General features: G+C 44.8%; 1 protein-coding gene and 1 non-coding gene across 6 annotated transcripts in view; one reads left to right on the forward strand and one right to left on the reverse strand.

Annotated features, from left to right (window-relative positions):
- Nucleotides 1–801: 801 nt before the first annotated feature.
- LOC120929801 lies at nucleotides 802–936 on the reverse strand. Its single transcript, XR_005747499.1, has one exon. It is a non-coding gene; the product is annotated as a U11 spliceosomal RNA (small nuclear RNA).
- A 429-nt stretch (nucleotides 937–1,365) lies between these two features.
- TAF12 (TATA-box binding protein associated factor 12) overlaps nucleotides 1,366–21,771 on the forward strand; it is a 43,725-nt gene continuing 23,319 nt past the window's right edge. The window contains exons 1-3 of one of the 5 annotated variants that reach the window (XM_040337968.1): nucleotides 1,366–1,456; nucleotides 7,618–7,671; nucleotides 20,880–20,961. In XM_040337968.1, the coding sequence (XP_040193902.1) occupies nucleotides 20,893–20,961 (69 nt within the window). In that variant the 5' untranslated portion in view covers nucleotides 1,366–1,456; nucleotides 7,618–7,671; nucleotides 20,880–20,892. The other 4 variants (XM_040337969.1, XM_040337965.1, XM_040337967.1 and 1 more) reach the window with 4 other exon arrangements.

Here is a 21,771-nt window from a genome sequence, read left to right on the forward strand (position 1 = left end):
TTATTATATATGTTTTTGGGGGATATTTATTATAGCAAAAAGTAAAAAATATTGCATTTTTTTCAAAATTGTCGCTCTATTTTTGTTTATAGCACAAAAAATAAAAACCGCACAGGTGATCAAATACCACCAAAAGAAAGCTCTATTTGTGGGGGAAAAAGGACGCCAATTTTGTTTGGGAGCCACGTCGCACGACCGCGCAATTGTCTGTTAAAGCGACGCAGTGCCGAATCGCAAAACCTGGCCTGGGCATTTAGCTGCAAAATGGTCCGGGGCTTAAGTGGTTAATGGCCCGTACACACGATCCGAATACTGTCCGAAAAAAAATCGTACGATTTTCGGATCGTGTGTACACTACTTTCGAGAGCCGATCACGGCAGTTCATCCGATATTATTCGATCGGACAAGCATGAATATTTTTCTTGTACAATGCCAGATTGTACGATTTTCGTTTAGTCAGTACAGTTGTCGTCCGAAAATACAATACAAATACATTACAACACATGACATCACTTCCGATTTTTTTTTCTGTCGTACGAGAATTTTCGTGACTTTAATAACCTATGCAATTTCCACTTGCGACTATAAAGAGAAAAAAGTTGTACGATATTCGGATCGTGTGTACGGGGAATAAGGCTTACCTGTAGGTGCTTATAATATCTCCTAACCTTTAATGGTTTAGGAGATATTTACTAAAATCACAGGCGCCGTTGTCTCATTATGCCTTTGCCTCAATGAGAGTGATATGTTTCTAAACCTAGGTTTACCTCTTTATAAAAAACTATTTTTTACCATAGTAGTGAGGACGCCCGGAATAACGATCACAGGCAGTCCGATTTACAAAAATTATGCCTTCGAAATCTCTTGATGACGATTCCGCACCACGAACTCCTAAAAGGAGTCCACGATGTGCTGAAAACAGCAAAAGCCCTTTTTAACGTTACACTGTCCGAGAAAACGGGGAGTATGTACGAGGTCACCTCTCAGAATATGGCGACTTTCATTTTTTTTTTTTTTATTTAGGTGTGAATTATATATCTCATGATATTATCACAACTATTAAAAATCTTATTTACAGTTAAAATTAACAAGTATTTAACCGAAAACAGCCTCTTCCTCAAGCAATTTATCGCATGCAAATCAGATGCAGAGAAGCTAAGGCATCATGGGAAAGAGCCCTGGAGTGCTTATTGTGCGACAAGACAAGAGCTCCGCCTGAATTCATTACGTCACTTGTTAGTTGTGCCACTTGCCAATGAACACATGCTAACATATTACAGTACTTCAATACATTCCTAACAAAAGCTGGCCGCGGATCCTCACGTCCGTTAAGCACAGTTTGCCAAGTGTTAATAAAGTTTTTGATATTAAAAAAAAAAAAATACACAGCACAAACTGCGCATGTGCGGGGGTGTGGCCGGGTGACGCGGTTCCGGCGGGCGAGGAAGCAGAGTAGGTGAGGAGAGTGGGAGTTGTGTTTATCGTGATGTTTGTACGGCTGTTGTAGCTTTGTGCTGCAGTGTGTGTGTCCTTCGTATAGGCGTAGGTTGCCGCCCTTTATCGGCACGTCGTGCCCGGCCAAGCCTGACCCGTGTAGGTGAGCTGTGCTCCTTACCTGACCCGTGTAGGTGAGCCGGGCTCCTACCTTGTCAGTAAATAGGCGGTATGTCCATGCCTCGTAGTCATTATGTACAATGCCTTTGTACTTCTCTCTTTACAGATGTGTAAAATGACGTGTATGATTTGAGCTTTACTAACTCCAGGAAAGTGACCACATCGCCCTGGTAGTGGAGCCCCTTGGCATTGTAGCGGGTTGGATGCTTGTTTCATGTACAGCCCCTTTCACACGGGCGATCTGATCGGGTCTGCCCATCAGTTTTCAGATAGTTCATGCATCTTTATGGAGAGACGGGTGTAAACGGACTTGTTTGTGTTTACAACTGCCTACTTCTGGGTACGGGTTTTCTTCAAGCCAAACCCAAGCACTTTAGCAGTGCACAGTCATTTTATGTTTATTTTTTTAGTATACACTATAGCAGTGATGGTGAACCTTGGCACCCCAGATATTTTGGAACTACATTTTCTATGATGCTCATGTACTCTGCAGTGTAGTAGAGCATTAAGGATGAGCTCAGGCGTGTTCGCAACTTCCACGTGCCCGCCAGGAAGCTGAAACTGCGCAGCGCTGATCACAGGTTCCCAATCTGTGCTGCCGCGGATTGGAAAATATCTCACTACCTGTGATTAGCGCTGTGCAGTGTCGGCTTCCTGGTGGGCGCGTGGAGTTGCGAACACACCTGAGCCCATCCTTAAAGCACAACTGTACGCGCCTACCAAGAAGCTGACACCGCGCATCGCTGATCGCAGGTAGTGAGACATTTCCCAATCTGTGCCACTGCGGATTGGAAAATGTCTCACTACCTGTGATTAGCGCTGTGCAGTGTCAGCTTCCTGGTGGGCGCGTGGAGTTGCGTACACGCCTGAGCTCATCCTTAAGGCCCCTTTCACATTGAGGCGTTTTTCACGCGGTTCAGCGCTAAAAATAGCGCTGCTATACTGCCTGAAAAAATTGTGCCCTGCAGGCTTCAATGTGAAAGCCCGAAGGCTTTCACACTGAAGCGGTGCGGTAGCAGGACCGCTCCAGAAGTCCTGCTAGCCGCATCTTTGGAGCGTTATAGGAGCGGGGTGTTTACCGCTCCTTTCCATTGAAATCAATTGGAAACCGCGGTAATACCACCCGCAATGCGCCTCTACAGAGGTGCATTGCGGGCGGTATTAACCCTTTATCGGCTGCTAGTGGGGGTTAAAACCGCACCGCGGTAAATACGACGGTATATCGGCGCAAAAAATAGCGCGGCTATACCGTCACCGCACCTTCACTGCCCAATGTGAAAGGAGCCTAATGCTCAACTGTACGCGCCTACCAAGAAGCTGACACCGCGCAGCGCTGATCACAGGTTTCCAATCTGTGCCACTGCGGATCGGGAAATGTCTCACTACCTACGATTAGCGCTGTGTAGTGTCGGCTTCCTGGTGGGTGCGTGGAGTTGCGTACATGCCTGAGCTCATCCTTAATGCTCAACTGTACGCGCCTACCAAGAAGCTGACACCGCGCAACGCTGATCACAGGTAGTGAGACATTTCCCAATCTGTGGCACCGCGGATCGGGAAATGTCTCACTACCTACGATTAGCGCTGTGTAGTGTCAGCTTCCTGGTGGGCGAGTGGAGTTGCGTACACACCTGAGCTCATCCTTAATGCTCAACTGTACGCGCCTACCAAGAAGCTGACACCGCGCAACGCTGATCACAGGTAGTGAGACATTTCCCAATCTGTGGCACCGCGGATCGGGAAATGTCTCACTACCTGTGATTAGCGCTGCAGATTGTCAGCTTCCTGGCAGGTGCGGGCACGTGGTGTTACGAACACGCCTGAGCTCATTCTTATTGAGCATCTTGGGAAATGTAGTTCCAAAACATCTGGGGTGCCAAGATTGGCTATCACTGCACTATAGGATAACAGACCAGGGACACCTTTGGGCGCTATAAAGAGAATAGTAATGCGGCACACATAGTGCCCACTCGCCCCCCCCCCCCCCTGTCAGGCCCTGTTCTGAGCCACGTTTGTCACATGATTCAAAACCCAGACTGTCTGGGTGAGTCCTAGACAGGTGGCAACCCTACTTCCGGGTCCGAACCAGTTGGCTAAAAGGGGACCCCCCCCCTTTTTTTTTTTTGCTCGATTTTTATTGATTTTCAGAGAAAAGTAAATACAAAACACATGCAAAGGAATTGGAAGAAGAGCATAACCACCTTCAGAATCTACTAACTGTAGCACACATCATATGATATACGCCACAAAAAAACAGTAGTTGCAACAATACAAAGCTCTGCTTATTGATCCTTAGGCTGGCCATACACTATACAATTTTCCTTTACATTTACCAAAACCTGTCTGCTCAGCGGGGATCAGCAGAGAGATCCCAGTTGAGCAAGTGGAATCCTGCTTCACAGGGGTGCCGTGTGAAAGGGACCTTAGGAGTGGAAGTAAAGTAATAAAGAGTAAATTATACTAAAAAGCATAAACCTACTCGTAAGTGACTAAATGACACTTCTAGACCTATGGGCTACCAGAAATAGGACGATTTATTGGGAAGGCTACAGGAAGCTGAGGATTGAATAGAGGGAGGGATAGATGTGTGATGTTCCACATACACCTGGAGCTTATCCAGGGAATTGGTGAACTCAACTTTTTTAGATACCGTTCAATTTAGCGAAGAGGTAGCATATGGGAAGACAATTCCATTGGAGAAAGAGTATCCAATGAAGTGTCTCTATCTGACAATGAAACGTCTCAGAAAAAAAACAACGAATGGTAATGGAGAAAACAAAACCCCACTTCATTGTAAATTTACTACTAATTGCTGCACTATTACGGTAATTAAAACTTGATCAATTTTGCGCGACGTTATCACACAATACAATAATTTAAAATAAACTGAAATTATACTAATAGCGCAGCTACATACATATATAATTTAGGCTTCAATGGCTTATCTGTTGCGGGCGCTTCCTCCACTCCCCTACAGTGGCTGACACAGGGGAGCTGAATCACATGACCAGACTAGAGCAACCTAATAATATTTTTACACAGGGTAGTCAGACTAGGTGTTAGAAGGGCGAATAAGTGGCGTTAAAACTAGTTGGGTGATGCCTGGAATTCCACTTTAAGGTGGTGAGATGCATATTTTTTTTTCTGACCATTGGAGACCAATTTCTATCATATCTCGCATGCCTGTGAGCTGCACCAAAAAAAGAGTGCTGTCCTGAGCTCACCATGCACTTTATGATCTCATTGTACACTCCTTTAGATCTGCTAAAAACTATGTACAGCCGTGGCCATACTATTTGAGAATGACACAAATATATATTTATACCAGGTCTGCTGCCTCAGTTTTTATGATGGCAATTTGCATATACTCCAGAATGTTATGAAGAGTGATCAGATGAATTGCAATTAATTGCAAAGTGTCTTTTTGCCATGAAAATTAACGTAATCCCATAAAAAAACATTTCCATTTGAGGAGAAGGCTTCAGGGCGGCTAAGAAAGTCCAGGAATTACAGTTGGTCCGGCTGTGGGATCGGGGGACCACCAGTGCAGAGCTTGCTCAGGAATGGCAGCAGGCAGGTGTGAGTGCATTTGCACGCACAGCGAGGTGAAGACTTTTGGAGGATGGTCTGGTGTCAGGAAGGGCAGCAAAGAAGCCACTTCTCTCTAAGAAAAATACATCAGGGATTGACTGCTATTCTGCAAAAGGTACAGGGATTGGACTGCTAAGGACTGGGGTAAAGTAATTTTCTCTGATGAATCCCCTTTCTGATTGGGGCATTTGGAAAAACCTCGTCCAGAGAAGAAAAGGTGAGCGCTACCATCCGTCCTGGTGTCATGCCAACAGTTAAGGATCCTGAGACCATTCATATGTGGGTTTTGCTTCTCAGCCAAGGGAGTTGTGGGCTCACTCACAATTTTGCCTAAGAACACAGCCATGAATAAAGAATGGTATAAAATATTCACAGAGATCAACTTCTCCTAACCGTCCAAGAACAGTTTGGTGATGAACAATGCCTTTTCAAGCATGATGGAGCACCGTGCCATAAGGTAAAAGTGTTACCTAAGTGGCTTGGGGAACAAAACATCAACATTTTGGGTCCATGGCCAGGAAACTCCCCAGACCTTAATCCCATTGAGAACTTGTGGTCAATCCTAAAGAGGAGGGTGAACAAAAAACCCCTTGAATTCTGACAAACTCCAATCATTGATTATGCAAGAATGGGCTACCATCAGTAAGGATGTGGCCCAGAAGTTGATTGACAACATGCTAGGGAGAATTGCAGAAGTCTTGAAAAAGAAGGGTCAACACTGCAAATATTAAATTAATGTAATTGTCAAACAAAGCCTTTGACACTTATGAAATGCTTGCTAAGAGAATTATGGGCTACATGGGTACTTCATCCTATAAGATACTTAGAAATTTAGAAAAGAACAGCTGACGGGCCATGGTGGTACCGGAAGAGGACAATGAAAATCCAATAGATAAAATATTGTCTTTTTACAATAGTTAAAATTGTTTAACATACTTTTTCTAAAAGGAAAAACATTAGCTCGATACATATATAATATGTGAATTATTAGTCTTATGTGACGCTATTGCTGCTAGGTCGACGTGTTTCACAATTATAGCTTCCCCAGGACCTCTATATCTTGGCCACAGATAGAGTTGGCCTATGCAAAGAGAAAGGCATAGCTATTAATCATACTGTATCAAAACATTGGATTAATGTGACAATTTTAATCTGTACTGTTAAGTTAATACTTTCAATAAAAATCTATTGTTAAAAAAAAAAAAAAACATTGGCATAATACACATAACCTGTTTTTGGAGTTCTTTTTTTTTTTTTTTTTTTTCATATGTATAAAATGCTTGTAATTTTACTCCAATATACCATAGTAACATCCGACAAAAGGATCTAAAAACACTGAAGCAGCAGACTTTGTGAAAAATTATATTTGTGTCATTTTCTAAAAGATTTTGGCCACGGCTGTAGTTCAAGGGCCTACCAGATTGGATACATTAGGTAGGTCCCCAAATATATTTTTTTGGAAAATCTAAATTTGACCTGTAGCCAGATGGTAATGTGCATGGTGACTCTAAAGCTCACCACACATAAGTCCCCTTTACCAACTAGTATGTAGTGCAAGGGCCCGTCAGATTGGATAAAGATTTTTTTTTTGTGTGTGTGTGTGTGTAGCGGTGCACTCTGGGCACAAGTTCAAACGATCAATCACTGTGTTGTCTGACCCTCCATTCATCCATCTGTCACACTTCCATTTTTTTAGACACAATGAGGAGTGTCCTTGCTTTACCTTGCAGTATTTTTATTATAAAAAAGGTGTTTCTTGGGTAGAGTTGGGTAAGGTGTGATGACACGGATGCCCATAGAAATTAGCACTTAGTAGATTTGATTCTGACAATAAGGCACAGCAAAGATTGTATTTTTAGTGAACTGCGTCACTGCAGACTATTGCTCCCTTCATGCTGCCCTGTTTAGGATAAGTCACTCTGAATGACTGATGTGGTGATGAACAGTTATCCAAATGCCAGCCCTGTGTCCGGAAGGTATCCTCATACACCCCCCTCCGACCCCCACAGTCTCTATACTGCAAATGGTAACTGCCGGACTACTAGGCCCAAATAGTCCAGTGATGGAAAGGCCGAGTTCCCCAGCCACAGCCTTCCATATTGAGATGAGATAAGGTTAGAGTCCCTCCTTGTAACATGCTGCTGTGTAGGACTGACCGTGCAACATCCCGTCTAAGACCATGGAGCAGTTACTACCTCAGACACTAAAGAAACGTCAAACCAACAATCTAAAATAAAGCAGCCTTTCTAAAATTTTAAGTCTAACTCCATGTGTACTCACAGATGTCAGCACATGTCCATCACAGTGTATTTGTTTTGGGGCCTGTCTTTTGCATTACTTTGCTTTTACATGTGTTCTCTAGTACAATATAATGTTTCCTACCTCTTATTAATCTGAGTTTATTGAATTTTGCAGTTGTAACAAGGATAAAATACAAAAACAGCAAATAAAGAAGGGACAAAGGAAAAGGTAAATATACATGTGGAATGTCTAAGCAGATGTAAAGAGAAGGGTCAGCCATGAGAATATTCTGATGAAGTTATGTGAAAATATGTTCTCCACATAGGTTAATGGACACTATTCAGCTTGGGCATATTGTGGGATCTTTCAGGAATCTAGGTTAAAAGATCGAGTATAATGATGTAGAAGTCCCAATCATAAGTAAGGGCGTACAGTGGTTCCTGGCTAGTCCTGTATATTTAAAGGGATGATGATGAGGGAACAACAAAAGGGGGGGGGGAGATAGATGATAAACGGGGAGAAGGAAAACAATCTGTATATATTTGGGAGGTAAGACTAAAAAGGAGCTTGGTGGGGGAAGGATGGTGGTGGATACCGAAGAGGGTAAAGTCCCTCGGGTAATGTCAGCGTTCTTGAGAGCCTAGCAAATTGGTTCAAGCGGCACAGGTTTGTATAACGGTGTCTCATGTGTTGTCTTCTTAGGCTAGAAGATGTTTTATCCACTTAGTTTGATCCAGATCTGCCTCATTTTTTTTTTCAGTACACTTTAATACAACATGGTGGTGTGAGCAGACACTGTAGAGAACTGCTTTTCTTTATCGTTACATCACGGGACACAGAGCGGCATTCATTACTATATGGGTTATATGGAGTACCTTCAGGTGTAGACACTGGCAATCTTCAAACAGGAAATGCCCCTCCCTATATAACCCCCTCCCATAGGAGGAGTACCTCAGTTTTTACGCCAGTGTCTTAGGTGTTAGTCATGGTTTAGCTTGCCTCCGCATCCTTGGGATTAGGTGAGCTACCGGTTCTGTCCAAAAAAGCCTGCGCGCTAAAGTGGTCAGTAACCGGACCCCAAACCCTTGGGGTATAGCCCATAATGCTTTCTTTTTAAAGAGAGCTGGACCCTGGGCCCAGAACTTAGAAACCTTTGGGGCGCCTAATGTTTTCTGTTTGCCAGGGTGCTGTATGGGCCCAGGACAGTGGATCCTTCATGGAAGAAGAAGGTTCCCAGGGCCTGAAGGTCTAGACATCCCCACGGAGATGGGGGAAGATTGGACCTCTTGCTTGGCAAAGTCCTGCGGCATGGAGCAGGTAAGTAAGGGGAAAAACCTGCGGGGCTTGGCTCTTAGCAAGTTTTTCTGGGAGGTCACAGGGGACATGCCTAAGGTTATGCATTGCATCTGGCAAACCAGTCACATATCATGAAGATAGGATGGCTCTATATGTTATATTTCCCCATAAAAGGTGACCTCCCTGGTAGTGTTGGAAAAGCTGTGAGTGGGGCCTTTTATGTACAAGTGTATGTGTGTGTCAGAGAGCTATGCTTACCTGCAAGCCTCCAGGCGATGCTCTATCCAGTCCTCTCCCTCATGCCTGCAAGGCAGGCAAAACGCTGACCTCCTCGTGTGTTCACAGGCCTGCGGCTGCAGGAACAGAGAGGCCCTTCCTCCCAACCCCCCCCCCCGTCGCGGGCGCGCGCGCGGTGCGCGTGCACGTGTTATAGACGCATTTGGCGCCGTTTTAGCTGGGGGGGGAAGGGCGGGTCAGTGGTTTAAAGGAAGGGGCGGCCCTTCCTTAGATGCCACAGCTCATTCATTTCTCTGGCTTAAGGGAGGAAGGACTGGAGGGAAGCACGGGGCGCTGAGGACACACAGTGGCCAGAAAGAATACTACAGTCTTCAGAAGATTGTGGTTTAGCCTAGGAATAGGCTGGTTTTCTTTTCCATCTCATAGTCTTTTCTTTGGCAATACTACTCAGGGGGATAGAATGTTTTTTCTTGCCTAGATTGAAAAAAAAAAAAAAAAAAAGGAGAAGAAAAGTTTTTCTTTGAAAAAAAAAAAAAAAAAAAAAAAGTGTCATCTAGGGTAGAGGAAACATTTTTTTTTTTTCCCCCAAACAGGTGTTTGGGCATTTAACTATTATAAGTCCCAGGTACCAATAAGTAGCAGGTGTACCTCGGTATTGTACCATGGCATCAAGATCAGAGGGTACAAAAGGTGGGGATTCCCCCGCAGAGTCTGAGGTCTCGGATAGAGCTATGCCGCTGCTTTCCCCACAGGGAGCCGTTGGGCCATCGGGGTCTGGGGCTAGAGCTGACGCGAGTCAACCCAACCCTAAGGTGGTCACGGAGGAGGTGTTACTCGCCTCTTTAAATGAGATGCGGAGAAGCATGGGAGAAATGATAGCCGCAGCCATGCGGGGTAGTAAGCGGAATAGATCTCCGTCACCCGTGCGCGGACCCTCGGAAGAGGAGGTCCTTTCCTCTGGGGAATTGGACGACCTATTGGACAGAGACCAAGTAGGTTCAGGGATCGAAGATCCGGATACAGAGGAGTCTGGGGCAGTCTCCCTGAGGGAGAGCTGGTGGATTCAGGGCTTGACGGACTTGGTCCATAAGGCATTCAACCTGCCTGTACCAGATCTCCAGGTATCGACGGTTTCAGCTTTGGGCTCACTGAGGGCGCCTCAAAGCAGGGCTGTGTTTCCGATCCATCCTCTCTTAGAGGGAGTCTTGTTCCAAGAGTGGAACAAACCAGACAAGGTTTTCTTTCCACCTAAGAAATTTTCTGTCTTATATCCTATGGAAGAAAAGTTTTCCAAGAGATGGGCTTCTCCTGCAGTAGACGCAGCCATCTCATGTGTTAACAAATCGTTAACATGTCCTGTAGAAAACGTACAGGTTTTCAAAGATCCAGTTGATAGACGCTTGGAAGCCCTACTTAAGAACTCCTTCACTTCTGCAGGGGCAGTAGTACAGCCAGCCGTGGCTGCGATTGGAGTCGCTCAAGCTTTATCGGATCAATTTAAACAAATGCTTGAATTTATTCCTGCCGAGCAGGCAGAAGAATTTTCGGATGTCCCTAAAGCCATATGTTTTACGGTAGACGCAATCAAGGATTCTATCCAACAAGCGTCACGTTTATCATTATCCCTTATCCATATGAGAAGACTCTTATGGTTAAAAAGCTGGGAGGCTGAGCCCCCATGCAAGAAGCTCCTGGCAGGGTTTCCCTTCCATGGAGGACGGCTCTTCGGAGAGGACTTAGATAAATACATTCAGACCATTTCAAGCGGCAAGAGTACTCTCTTGCCAACTAAGAAGAGGGTTCAGGGGCCTGCGTTTAAACGACAGTCCTCCCCTGGGCAGGGGCCCTCTAATGCCAAGCAGTATCGACGGCCTCCTGCAAGAACAAACTTCGGCTTCAACAGCAGATCAAGAGGACAGGCTGTTAGGGGCAAGAGGCAGTGGTTTCGCAAGCCGGCAAAACCAGCCCCCAAGTCTACCTCATGAAGGGGCGCCCCCACCCACGAAGGTGGGGGGAAGGCTGCGACTCTTTTCGGAGATTTGGGAAGCCAGCATTCCCGACGAGTGGGTACGGTCTTCCGTGGCCACAGGCTACAAGCTAGAATTCCTAAGGTTTCCTCCTCCTCATTTCCAGGAGTCGAGGATTCCAAACGATCTGGAGAAAGGAGCCGCATTAAAGTCGGCTCTAGATCATCTACTTTCCCAGGAAGTGATAGTAGAGGTACCAGTCCTGGAACAGGGGCTGGGTTTCTACTCCAACCTATTCATCATCCCAAAGCCCAATGGAGATGTCAGGCCAATTTTGGACCTAAAGATGGTAAATGCATACTTAAAAGTCCGCTCATTTCGGATGGAATCCGTGCGGTCAGCAGCTGCCACACTCCAAAAGGACGACTTCATGGCGTCCATAGACATAAAGGATGCCTACCTTCATGTTCCAATTTATCAGCCACATCAAAGAATCTACGCTTTATGGTGGCTTCGCGTCATTTCCAATTCGTGACGCTTCCCTTCGGGTTGGCTACGGCCCCCCGGGTGTTCACGAAGGTTCTAGCTCCAATCCTAGCCAAGCTAAGGATCCAAGGGGTCACGATCCTAGCATACCTGGACGACCTCCTAGTCATAGACCACTCGTCTCCCGGCTTGGAACGAGCAGTGGCCCTCACGGTCCAATACCTCGAGAGGTTCGGCTGGGTCCTAAATCGAGAGAAGTCAGCATTCCAGCCCACAAGGCAGTTGGAATATCTCGGCATGAGATTAGACACAGAACAACAAGGGGTGTTCCTACCTCTGAGGAAGGTCAAAGCCATCAAGGAATTAATCCTACTGGTTCTAAGCAAGAAAGAACCGACTATTCGCCTATGTATGAGATTACTAGGCAAGATGGTGGCTACTTTCGAGGCGGTGCCATACGCCCAGAGCCACACTCGCATCCTGCAGGCAGCCATCCTGTCAGCATGGAGCAGAAGGCCACAGGCCTTGGATATCCCGTTGCCTCTCTCATCAAGAGTCCGACAAAGTCTGTGTTGGTGGTTAGACCCTCAGAATCTACTGAAGGGGAGGTCTTTCAGCCCAGTGGCTTGGAAGATAGTGACCACAGACGCCAGCCTGACGGGCTGGGGAGCGATTGTGGATGGTTCCACTCGCCAAGGTATTTGGACAAAGCTAGAGAAGCTTTTACCCATCAACATCTTGGAGCTCAGAGCTGTTCGACTAGCCCTCAGGGCTTGGACGTCGAAATTGCAGGGGCTCCCGGTGAGAATTCAATCAGACAATGCCACGGCAGTGGCATACATAAATCACCAAGGGGGGACCAGGAGTCAGGCCACTCAGAGAGAAGTGAGCTTGATTCTCCTATGGGCAGAGGCTCATGTGCCCTGCATATCGGCAATATTCATTCCCGGAGTGGACAACTTTCAGGCGGACTTCTTAAGCCGCCAGACTCTATGGCCGGGGGAATGGTCTCTGCATCCACAAGTCTTTCAAGCACTCTGCCAAAGATGGGGAGTGCCGGACGTGGATATCATGGCATCGAGACTCAACAAGAAGCTAGACAGGTTCATGTCCCGCTCAAGGGATCCGATGGCCTGCGGAACCGATGCTCTGGTTTGCCCTTGGCATCAGTTCAAGCTTCTTTATGCGTTTCCCCCGCTCCAGTTACTACCCCGCCTGCTGCGCAGGATCCGGGTGGAGCACATACCAGTTATCCTGGTAGCTCCAGCATGGCCCAGAAGGGCTTGGTACTCACTAATCCTAAGGATGGTAGTGGGAAACCCTTGGACTCTGCCTCTAAGGCCAGACCTGCTATCGCAAGGTCCGATCCTCCACCCTGCCTTACGGCATCTAAATTTGACGGCCTGGAAGCTGAATCCTTGATTCTCAGGGGTAGAGGTCTGTCTCAGAAAGTAATCTCTACCCTAATCAGAGCCAGGAAACCGGTCTCTAGGGTGATTTATCACAGGGTCTGGAAGGCCTATATAGGCTGGTGCGAGTCCAAGCTATGGCTTCCTCGCAAGTTCACCATAGATAGAGTTTTAAGTTTTCTCCAGCTAGGAGTGGATAAAGGATTGGCATTAAGCACAATCAAAGGACAGATTTCTGCCCTGTCAGTGTGGTTTCAGCGGCCACTGGCCACCCACTCGCTGGTTAAGACCTTCCTTCAAGGGGTCTTACGTATTAAACCTCCAGTTAAATCCCCGCTTTGCCCGTGGGATTTAAATCTTGTTCTGTCGAGTTTACAGAAACAACCGTTTGAGCCGTTGGCTGAAGTTCCTTTGGTTCTACTGACAAGGAAGTTGGTGTTTTTGGTTGCCATAGTTTCCGCAAGAAGAGTTTCGGAACTGGCAGCCTTATCCTGTAAGGAACCATATCTTATATTTCATAAGGACAAGGTCGTTCTCCGCCCTCATCCTTCCTTCTTACCGAAGGTCATATCCAGTTTTCATTTGAACCAGGATTTGGTATTACCATCCTTCTTCCCTAAACCTACTTCCAGAAAGGAATGGTTGCTGCATACCTTGGATATTGTCAGGGCCATGAAGGCCTATCTTAAAGCTACAGAGAAGATCCGGAAAACAGATGTGCTGTTTATTCTGCCGGATGGGCCCAAGAAGGGGCAGGCAGCTGCAAAGTCCACCATTTCTAGGTGGATTAAGCAATTGATCACTCAGGCCTACGGCTTGAAAGGGTTGCCTCCTCCAGTATCATTAAAGGCTCATTCTACTAGAGCCATGGGCGCCTCCTGGGCAGCACACCACCAGATCTCTATGGCTCAAGTTTGCAAGGCGGCAACCTGGTCTTCTGTCCACACATTTACAAAATTCTACAAGTTGGACGTAAGAAGGAATACTGATACTGCCTTCGGGCAGGCAGTGCTGCAGGCTGCAGTTTGAGACCCTCGGATTCCGGGGGCTCCTCTTTTTTTGAGTTAAATTTAAAATTTAAGATTATTTTTCTCTAAGTTGGATTTATTATGATTTGAGTATATCTCTAAATTAAATCCTTTTGTCTTGGAGATGTTCTCCCTCCCCTCATTGTAAGCATTGCTTTGGGACATCCCATATAGTAATGAATGCCGCTCTGTGTCCCGTGATGTAACGATAAAGAAAAAGAGATTTTTAATACAGCTTACCTGTAAAATCTTTTTCTTGGAGTACATCACGGGACACAGAGCTCCCACCCCTCTTTTGAGGACCATTTTGGGAGGCATACTGCTTGCTACAAAACTGAGGTACTCCTCCTATGGGAGGGGGTTATATAGGGAGGGGCATTTCCTGTTTGAAGATTGCCAGTGTCTACACCTGAAGGTACTCCATATAACCCATATAGTAATGAATGCCGCTCTGTGTCCCGTGATGTACTCCAAGAAAAAGATTTTACAGGTAAGCTGTATTAAAAATCTCTTTTTTCTTTTGTCTATGTATTGGGATTGTGTTGCGCATGTGGTAAGACCTGATCAGTGTTCATACCAAACTTTTACAAAGTGCTTGCACAACTTTCAGCACTTTTCCAGCAGCATTGTTGAAGCTTTTTTGGGCTCATCCAGGCTGGAGATCAGTCTCATTGTCAGATCTGACCCACTGTGTGTGAATCAACCTCTGAAATGCATACAGACAACCCAAAGCAGTTGATGCAGATGCTGCAGGTGCATGGACACAGTCGCATGTAAAAGTTTACATGCAGGTAGGAGTGGGTGTTAGGATCCAAGCGCAGACACTGGGGGGGGGGCGGGTTTACTAAAAGTGGAGAAAGCAAAATCTGGTGCAACTCTGCATAGAAACCAGCCAGCTTCCAGGTTTTATTGTCAAAGCTTAATTGAACAAGGTGAACTTAGAAGCTGATTGGCTAGGCTACCATACATAGCTGCACCATATTCTGAGGGCTCCAATTTCAGTAAATCTATTCCTGTGTGTTCAGATCTGTGCAGCAGCTCCTGCCTACATATCAGATTTTAGGATGCCACTGTGTCTATTCATCCGCTGTGTTTGCATCTCCTTCTGTGGGTTGCCTGCACACTTCTGAGGTGGATTCACACACAGAAACTGAGATCAGTGGACGGGTCTGATTGCCCATCTGAATAAGCATGCTTTAACATCCCAAAATTTGAGCTAAATTTACTTTTATAGCCTAATAAAAGCTTTTCAAATGCTTTGTTATAGATTGCTTTACACAGCTGTTGCCTGTTTGTACAAGGCCAAAGGGCTGTGTCTGCTGATGTCGTAAAGAAAAAGAAGTCTTCATCAACAAGATATAGCAAAAATACTAAAGAATCCTAATCTGACATGCAGTGCAAATCTTAGGTTCAGAATCCTGTATGAGGGAACAAGTTCACCTGGGAAGGGTTCTTGTGTGAACACCCCAGTTAGGCCCCTTTCACACTGAGGCGTATTTCAGGTGTTTTAGCACTAAAAATAGTGCATAAATAACGTCTGAAATAATCCTGCCCCAGCATTTTTAATGTGAAAGCCAAAGGCTGAGGCGATGCGCTGGCGGGAGGAAAAAAATCTCCTGCAAGCAGCATCTTTGGAGCGGTGTGTTTACTGCTCCTTCCCATTGAAAACAATGGGACACCGCGGTAATACCGCCGGCAATGCGCCTCTGCAGAGGTGCATTGCCGGCAGTATTAACCCTTTTCCGGCCACTAGCAGGGTTTAATACCGCACCGCTAGCGGCCGAATACTGCGGCAATTCCGACGGTATAGTGCCGCTAAAAATAGCAGCGCTATACCGCCACCGCACATCCTGCCCCAGTGTTAAAAGGGCCTTACTGATATTGTCACAAGCACTTGGAAGTCTGCACAGTAGCAAAGGAAAGGTAATAAGTAATACAAAACAGAGGGATCACATGATAGAGCTGTTGCTTCAAGTTCCCTGGCAGCCTGGGAAAATAGTTGCTCACCTGGTGCCTCATTTACAAAACCTGATAATATGGAAGTGTTGATCACTGCACAATGCCTCAGTTCATCAACAAACACTACACAGTATAGGACGATTACAGCATCACAGCTTGATGCCAATACAGGGTAATACTGCAAGGCTTAAACTGAAGATGGCATGCCAATTTTGTGCCAAGCATTTCTTTTTGCAGCTCACTTTGTGGTTATGATTGTCCATAAAGTTAATTTTTACAAAAAAAAATGGTGGTTACCACTGCTGAATTTATTGATTTTACTAAAGCTAGTTGCCTGAGAGTCATGCTGTGACCCTCTTACTTATTCATTAACCTAGAACAGGTATGCAAGTTAAAACTTGTGACTTTTCTCTGAGGTCCCATTCACAATTTGGAATAGCTGCAATTCTTCCTTCGATTCCAAACCATGGTAAAGCACGTAACATGTATTTGAGCGCCTTAATTCTTAATGGCACCCCAAGCAAGTTGCATTTTTGCAGCGATTGTCACGTGAAGCTCATCGCCTAGAAAGAAGCAGAGGCTTCTTTTGTGCAACAAACGCGTAAAGGGTGGCTCATTGAAGTGAATAGGCTGCCCTATGCGTGGCAAGTGAAAATGCATGCAAGTCTTGCTTTTAAAAATCACAAGCAGGAGTGCTCGTTCCAGTAACGCAAGATCTGAATGGGGCCTGACTTTATCATTATCATTATGCTTGTTTCAGATCAGTGACTAAAAAGTATTAAAGCCAATGGGCTATTGTTAACAGTCAGGAAGCTGTTTTTTTTTCAAAGCAGGTCAGCAATAGCAACCCTTTTATATGTCTTAACAAATGTTTACTTTCAACTGTCTGGCACACTTACCTGGGTATAATAATTTGTTGGGGAAGGTGGGTAATCTAAGGTAAAGGAAATGCAGTCGCACCACATTAATATTTCTAAGACACTGCAGCTCAACAGCTACCAAACATGGCTGCACTCCCAGTTCTTTTTGAAGGGGGTTTTCTAGGGTCTGATTCAGAATAACCATTGTGCCAGTACTCAGCATCCTGCAATACTTGGCACTCTTAAAGTTGCGTGCTCTCTACTAACCGCCATGTACAACATATCAGACAAAAGAAATGCATAACTGGATTTTTAATTGTTTATTTATAAATAAGGTATGTACATACCAAGCTGTACACTGTGTACCAGGTAGCTAGAAATCATCAGCTAAGATTCGCATGTATCTTGTCAGGTACCACATCCAATCCAAGTATACTCATACTCTATATATGAGCAGGAGTCATAAACAATGACATTTTAAATGTGTGACACTTCAATGAATTAGATACGCGCATAATAGGGTTAAAATCATATTTTTATTAAGACACATCATAAAATGTGATTACAATTAATACAGTATATCAAATCAAAGTATCAATATTAATTACACCCATAAAGAGGCTAAATCCAATACTGAAGTGCTGGAATCTTGTCTGTTAGATTATTGATATATGTACTTTTTTTTGTTCATGTTTTTTACATTCATGAATATCGTCAACTATGGTTTGTCATGCTGTAATGTTTTGCTGCATACCTCTAAATGGAGAGTAAAAAAAGAGGCTAAATCCAGAGCCAAGATAATATAACAATACAAAAACATATAAACAATATATAGTTATTGGCTGCTCTATGGATATAGCCTTATGAACTCGACATGTTTCACATGCTAGATTCCTCAGAAGTGCTATGTGACAACAATATAATTTTACATATAGAAAAAGTGGTCAGCAATTTATGGTGGCCATGTGAAGCAGCCAGCCTGAATAACATTGAAAAACACTGAACGTTGCTCAGTCACAGGGCCTTTCTTTATGGTCACTCAATGAAGACATTACCTTTTGAACATCTGTAAAGCTCATGTACTATTAACCTTAAAGCTTAACTCCAACTTTCTTTTCACTAGAGCTCAATAGAATGATCAGTCCCAGCATAGATCCTACCTCTGTACCATGTTGCTCTGTTGTCTACATATCCTCTGATTTTCTGGGTTTAGTTGTGGCTTTGTACCATGTGACAGTCTTTATAGTCTGATGTAGACTGAATCTCCTCCTTAGCCTTTTCCTGCAGCATCTCTACCCTAAAACACACCCCTCTAGTATTCTAGACTATGCAAATGATGTAACGTCCTTCACAGCTCTGATGGTGGGTGGGATTGGCATTCAATCCTGCCCAGTCACACCTACAGGAAGAGTCCAGACCTCCCAAGTCCCACCGCACAGATCATAGAATTATTCCAAATTCAAATGGGAAACCCCTTCATACACAGCCTGTTCTGAAAGCTAGCTGTGCTGCTGCTGGGCAGGGGTGAATGGATCACAATTAGAATTCAATCCTGCCCAGTTATATATACCGACCAGTGTGAGCAGGGAGAGTCCCACCCCTCAGATTCCACCCTCCCCAGAGCCCTACTCTCCGTGAAGTGAATCGTGATTCATTTACATATGAAGGAAACCCCTTCATAATAACCTCCCATAGGCCTTCCTCTGTAGTATTGCAGTAAGCCATTATTCTTTGGCATGCTGCAAGACAGGAATGATACATTTACACCTGCTTTGCAGACTGATCTGCATTCGGATCACTCTTCAGAGAGCATTTGACAGATGGGGAGAAGTTGTATCGCCTCCTCATAACTTATTTTAAATCAGAAAAGGTGTTTATTAAAAAAAAGAACCATACAAGATTACAAACATACACATTACATTGTGCAGCAAAAAGAATACCGGGTACAGGCTTTATCCTAACACATTTCTCTTCTCGCACAAAACAAGGTATACTGTACCCAAACAAAATTATTGACATACATAGTGCTGTACCATATCACAACCAATTCTTTCTCCCTCTTGCCTCAACTCAGGGAAACTTATTGAGAAGAAACAAAGTAAAAAAATAAAAAAATACAAAACAGAATTTCGGAATAAATAAGAAATAAAAAAAAAAAAGAAGGGGAAAAAAACTATCGCAGGAAAAAAAAGGGGGGGGGGAGTTTCACAGCTCCTATACCGGTCACACATTCAGTCAGTCAACGCAATCTGCATTGCAAGAGGAACAGGTGGCAGTACTGCTAGCACCTATCACCACATAGAAAACAAAAAGACAGGTCTCACTTTCTCCGGGGATATTCATTGTATAAGCCCGCACCACATTAAGTCACATACTCCACAAGAAGGTCACCTTCTCCGCTCACCCAGTGCTCACATCACTCACCCACCCCTACCTCAACAGTCGATCCATCACCAGATCAACCGGGGACAGGCCGGGGGCATCTAGCCAAGGTGTCCACAGTCTGTCGAACTTCCCCGGCCGACCCCTATGCTGATATATACATTTCTCCAAGCTGATGGTGTCACCCATTTGGGTAATCCATTCCCTCACCGTCGTTGGCTCAGTAGCCTTCCAATGCCTCAGAATAAGCTTGCAGGCCTGAAACAAGGCCCTAGTTATGGCCTGTTTAGAATTATCGTCCATGGGGATGTCATCTAAGATTCCTAATATGCATGGTTTCGGGTCTGAAGGTATGGTAGTGTGAAACACTCTGTTAACTGTGGCTAAATCCCCTGTCCAATATAGGTGTAACTTGGGGCACCTCCATAGCAGATGGATTAGGTCCCCATGATCCGATCTCACCCCATTTTACACAACCTATCGGGCGTATAATGTACTCTAAGGAAAATGTAGAGTTGTGAGAGCCCCTGGGCCACATTTAAGGAACAAAGTTGTACCCCCTGGAGCGCCGCCTTCCACTGCTCATCCCCTCATAACTTATTTTAACTCTCCTAAATGCTGCAGTACTGCACTGCAAACATACACATTGAGCGCAGTTGCAGTGTGGCTCCATTCACTAAAATTGGTTGTTTCTGGTAAGCATTAGTGTCCACCAAGCGCAACAGGATGTATAGTTCCCACCACAGGCATGAAGCAAAATACTGCAGTCATGGCATCTGCGTGTTCTGCCCCATCAGCTAAAGGGGAAGCAGTTGGGGGGCGGTAAAACCTTTTGGTTGTGCTGCATTTTTACACCATTCATTTAAAAAAGCCCTAAGACCCCTTTCACACTGAGGGTATTTTGCAGGCGCTATATCGTTAAAAATGGCGCCTGCAATCCGCCCTTAAACAGTTGCTCTATTCATTCCGGTGTGGAAGCCCGAGGGCTTTCACACTGAGACCGGTGCTCTGGCAGGGCATCAGAAAAAGGCCTGCTAGCAGCTTCTTTGGAGCGGTGAACTCATTGCTCCTAATGCGCTCCTGCCCGTTGAAATCAATGGGCAGCATGCCGCTGTAGTGGCGCATTGCGGACGGTTTTAACCCTTCCTCGGCCACTAGCGGGGGTTAAAGGCACCCCGCTAGCGGCCGATGCTATGGGCGGCACCAGTGTGAAAGGGGTCTTAGACTGCAATAATTCTCGTATTGTAGCAGTCCTTTGCATCTAAGGCTCCATTCACACTTTGTGTAGGAGTGCGCATTTCTGCTCACAATTATTTCAGTGTGTTTGGTGGCTTACATACACTTTACAACAAAAACGAAGATTTGTGTGTGACTAAATTGAGTTTTGTGTCTGTAGTTTTTTGCCACTGGATGGTTGATGTTTGGTGTGAAGTAGAAACTTTATCGATTTTAATTGCAAGGATGTCATTCAACTATTGCATGTTATTGTTATTGTTTTCTGCTACATTTTATATGGCCCTGATCTGCACAAATCTTCTGTTATTTTTTTTTTTTCAGTAAATGGTTTGTGAGGTGCGCTGTCATTTTCCTTGCCTTTCTTATCTTACTTGTGGACTCAAATATAGATTACAGCATTAGCCAAAATATTTCCTATCTGCTATCAGGTTTCAGTAAGATTTCCAAATCGGGAACCACTGGCAGAAAAGAACACCCCCAGCAGCCCCCAACATTTTTGTTGTATGTCTTTGTTGCAGCAACAGGCAGACATGTGCACTCCAGTCTGTACACAACTTATGATGTTGTTGTCCACAGAAGGCCAGTGACCATGGCGTGTGTACTGAACGGTCCCACCGCTGTGTGTGATGTCATTACAGAGCTAGATACTCAGCTGGCTGTAAGTAAGAAGCGTGTGAGCATGAACTGCTGTATAGTGATCCCAAGTGTCTCTATGCTGTACAGCCTTATTAACCATCTGCAGTGCAATAATGTGTGTATACTAAATTAAACATGCTTCACTGTGTAATACTGCTGAGTATCTGCAATAAAAAATCCAGCAGGATTGTTATTAATGTTTTCATTATAGTTGAATGGTGTTGAAAATAGTCTGATCTTGTTATAAGGGGTCAGTAATGGTTCATTTAAAATCAAGGATAAGGCTTCATTTCCATGGACGTTTTTGGACGTTTTTACAGCAACTTTTCTGAGCGTTTTTTGCAGCTTAAAAACAGCTCTCCATGTTCGTTTATGGCAGGGTTTGACAAATTTGCTTGGAATCTAGGAGCCAGCAAAAAAAGTTAGGAGCCAGAAAACGCGCCCCGTCCCGACGAGCTTGCGCGCAGAAGCGAACACATACGTGAGCAGCGACCGCATATGTAAACGGTGTTCAAACCACACATGTAAGGTATCGCCGCGTTTGGTAGAGCGAGAGCAATAATTCTAGCCCTAGACCTCCTCTGTAACTCAAAACATGCAACCTGTAGAGTTTTTTAAACGTCGCCTATGGAGATTTTAAAGGGTAAAAGTTTGACCCATTCCACGAGCGGACGTAATTTTGAAGCGTGACATGTTGGGTATCAATTTACTCGGCGTAACATTATCTTTCATAATATTAAAAAAAATGGGGATAACTTTACTGTTGTCTTATTTTTTTAATAAAAAAAAAAGTGTAATTTTTCCCCAAAAAAGTGCGCTTGCAAGACCACTG

Source organism: Rana temporaria, chromosome 2 (genome assembly GCF_905171775.1).
Source record: "Rana temporaria chromosome 2, aRanTem1.1, whole genome shotgun sequence".
Lineage (NCBI taxonomy): Eukaryota > Metazoa > Chordata > Amphibia > Anura > Ranidae > Rana > Rana temporaria.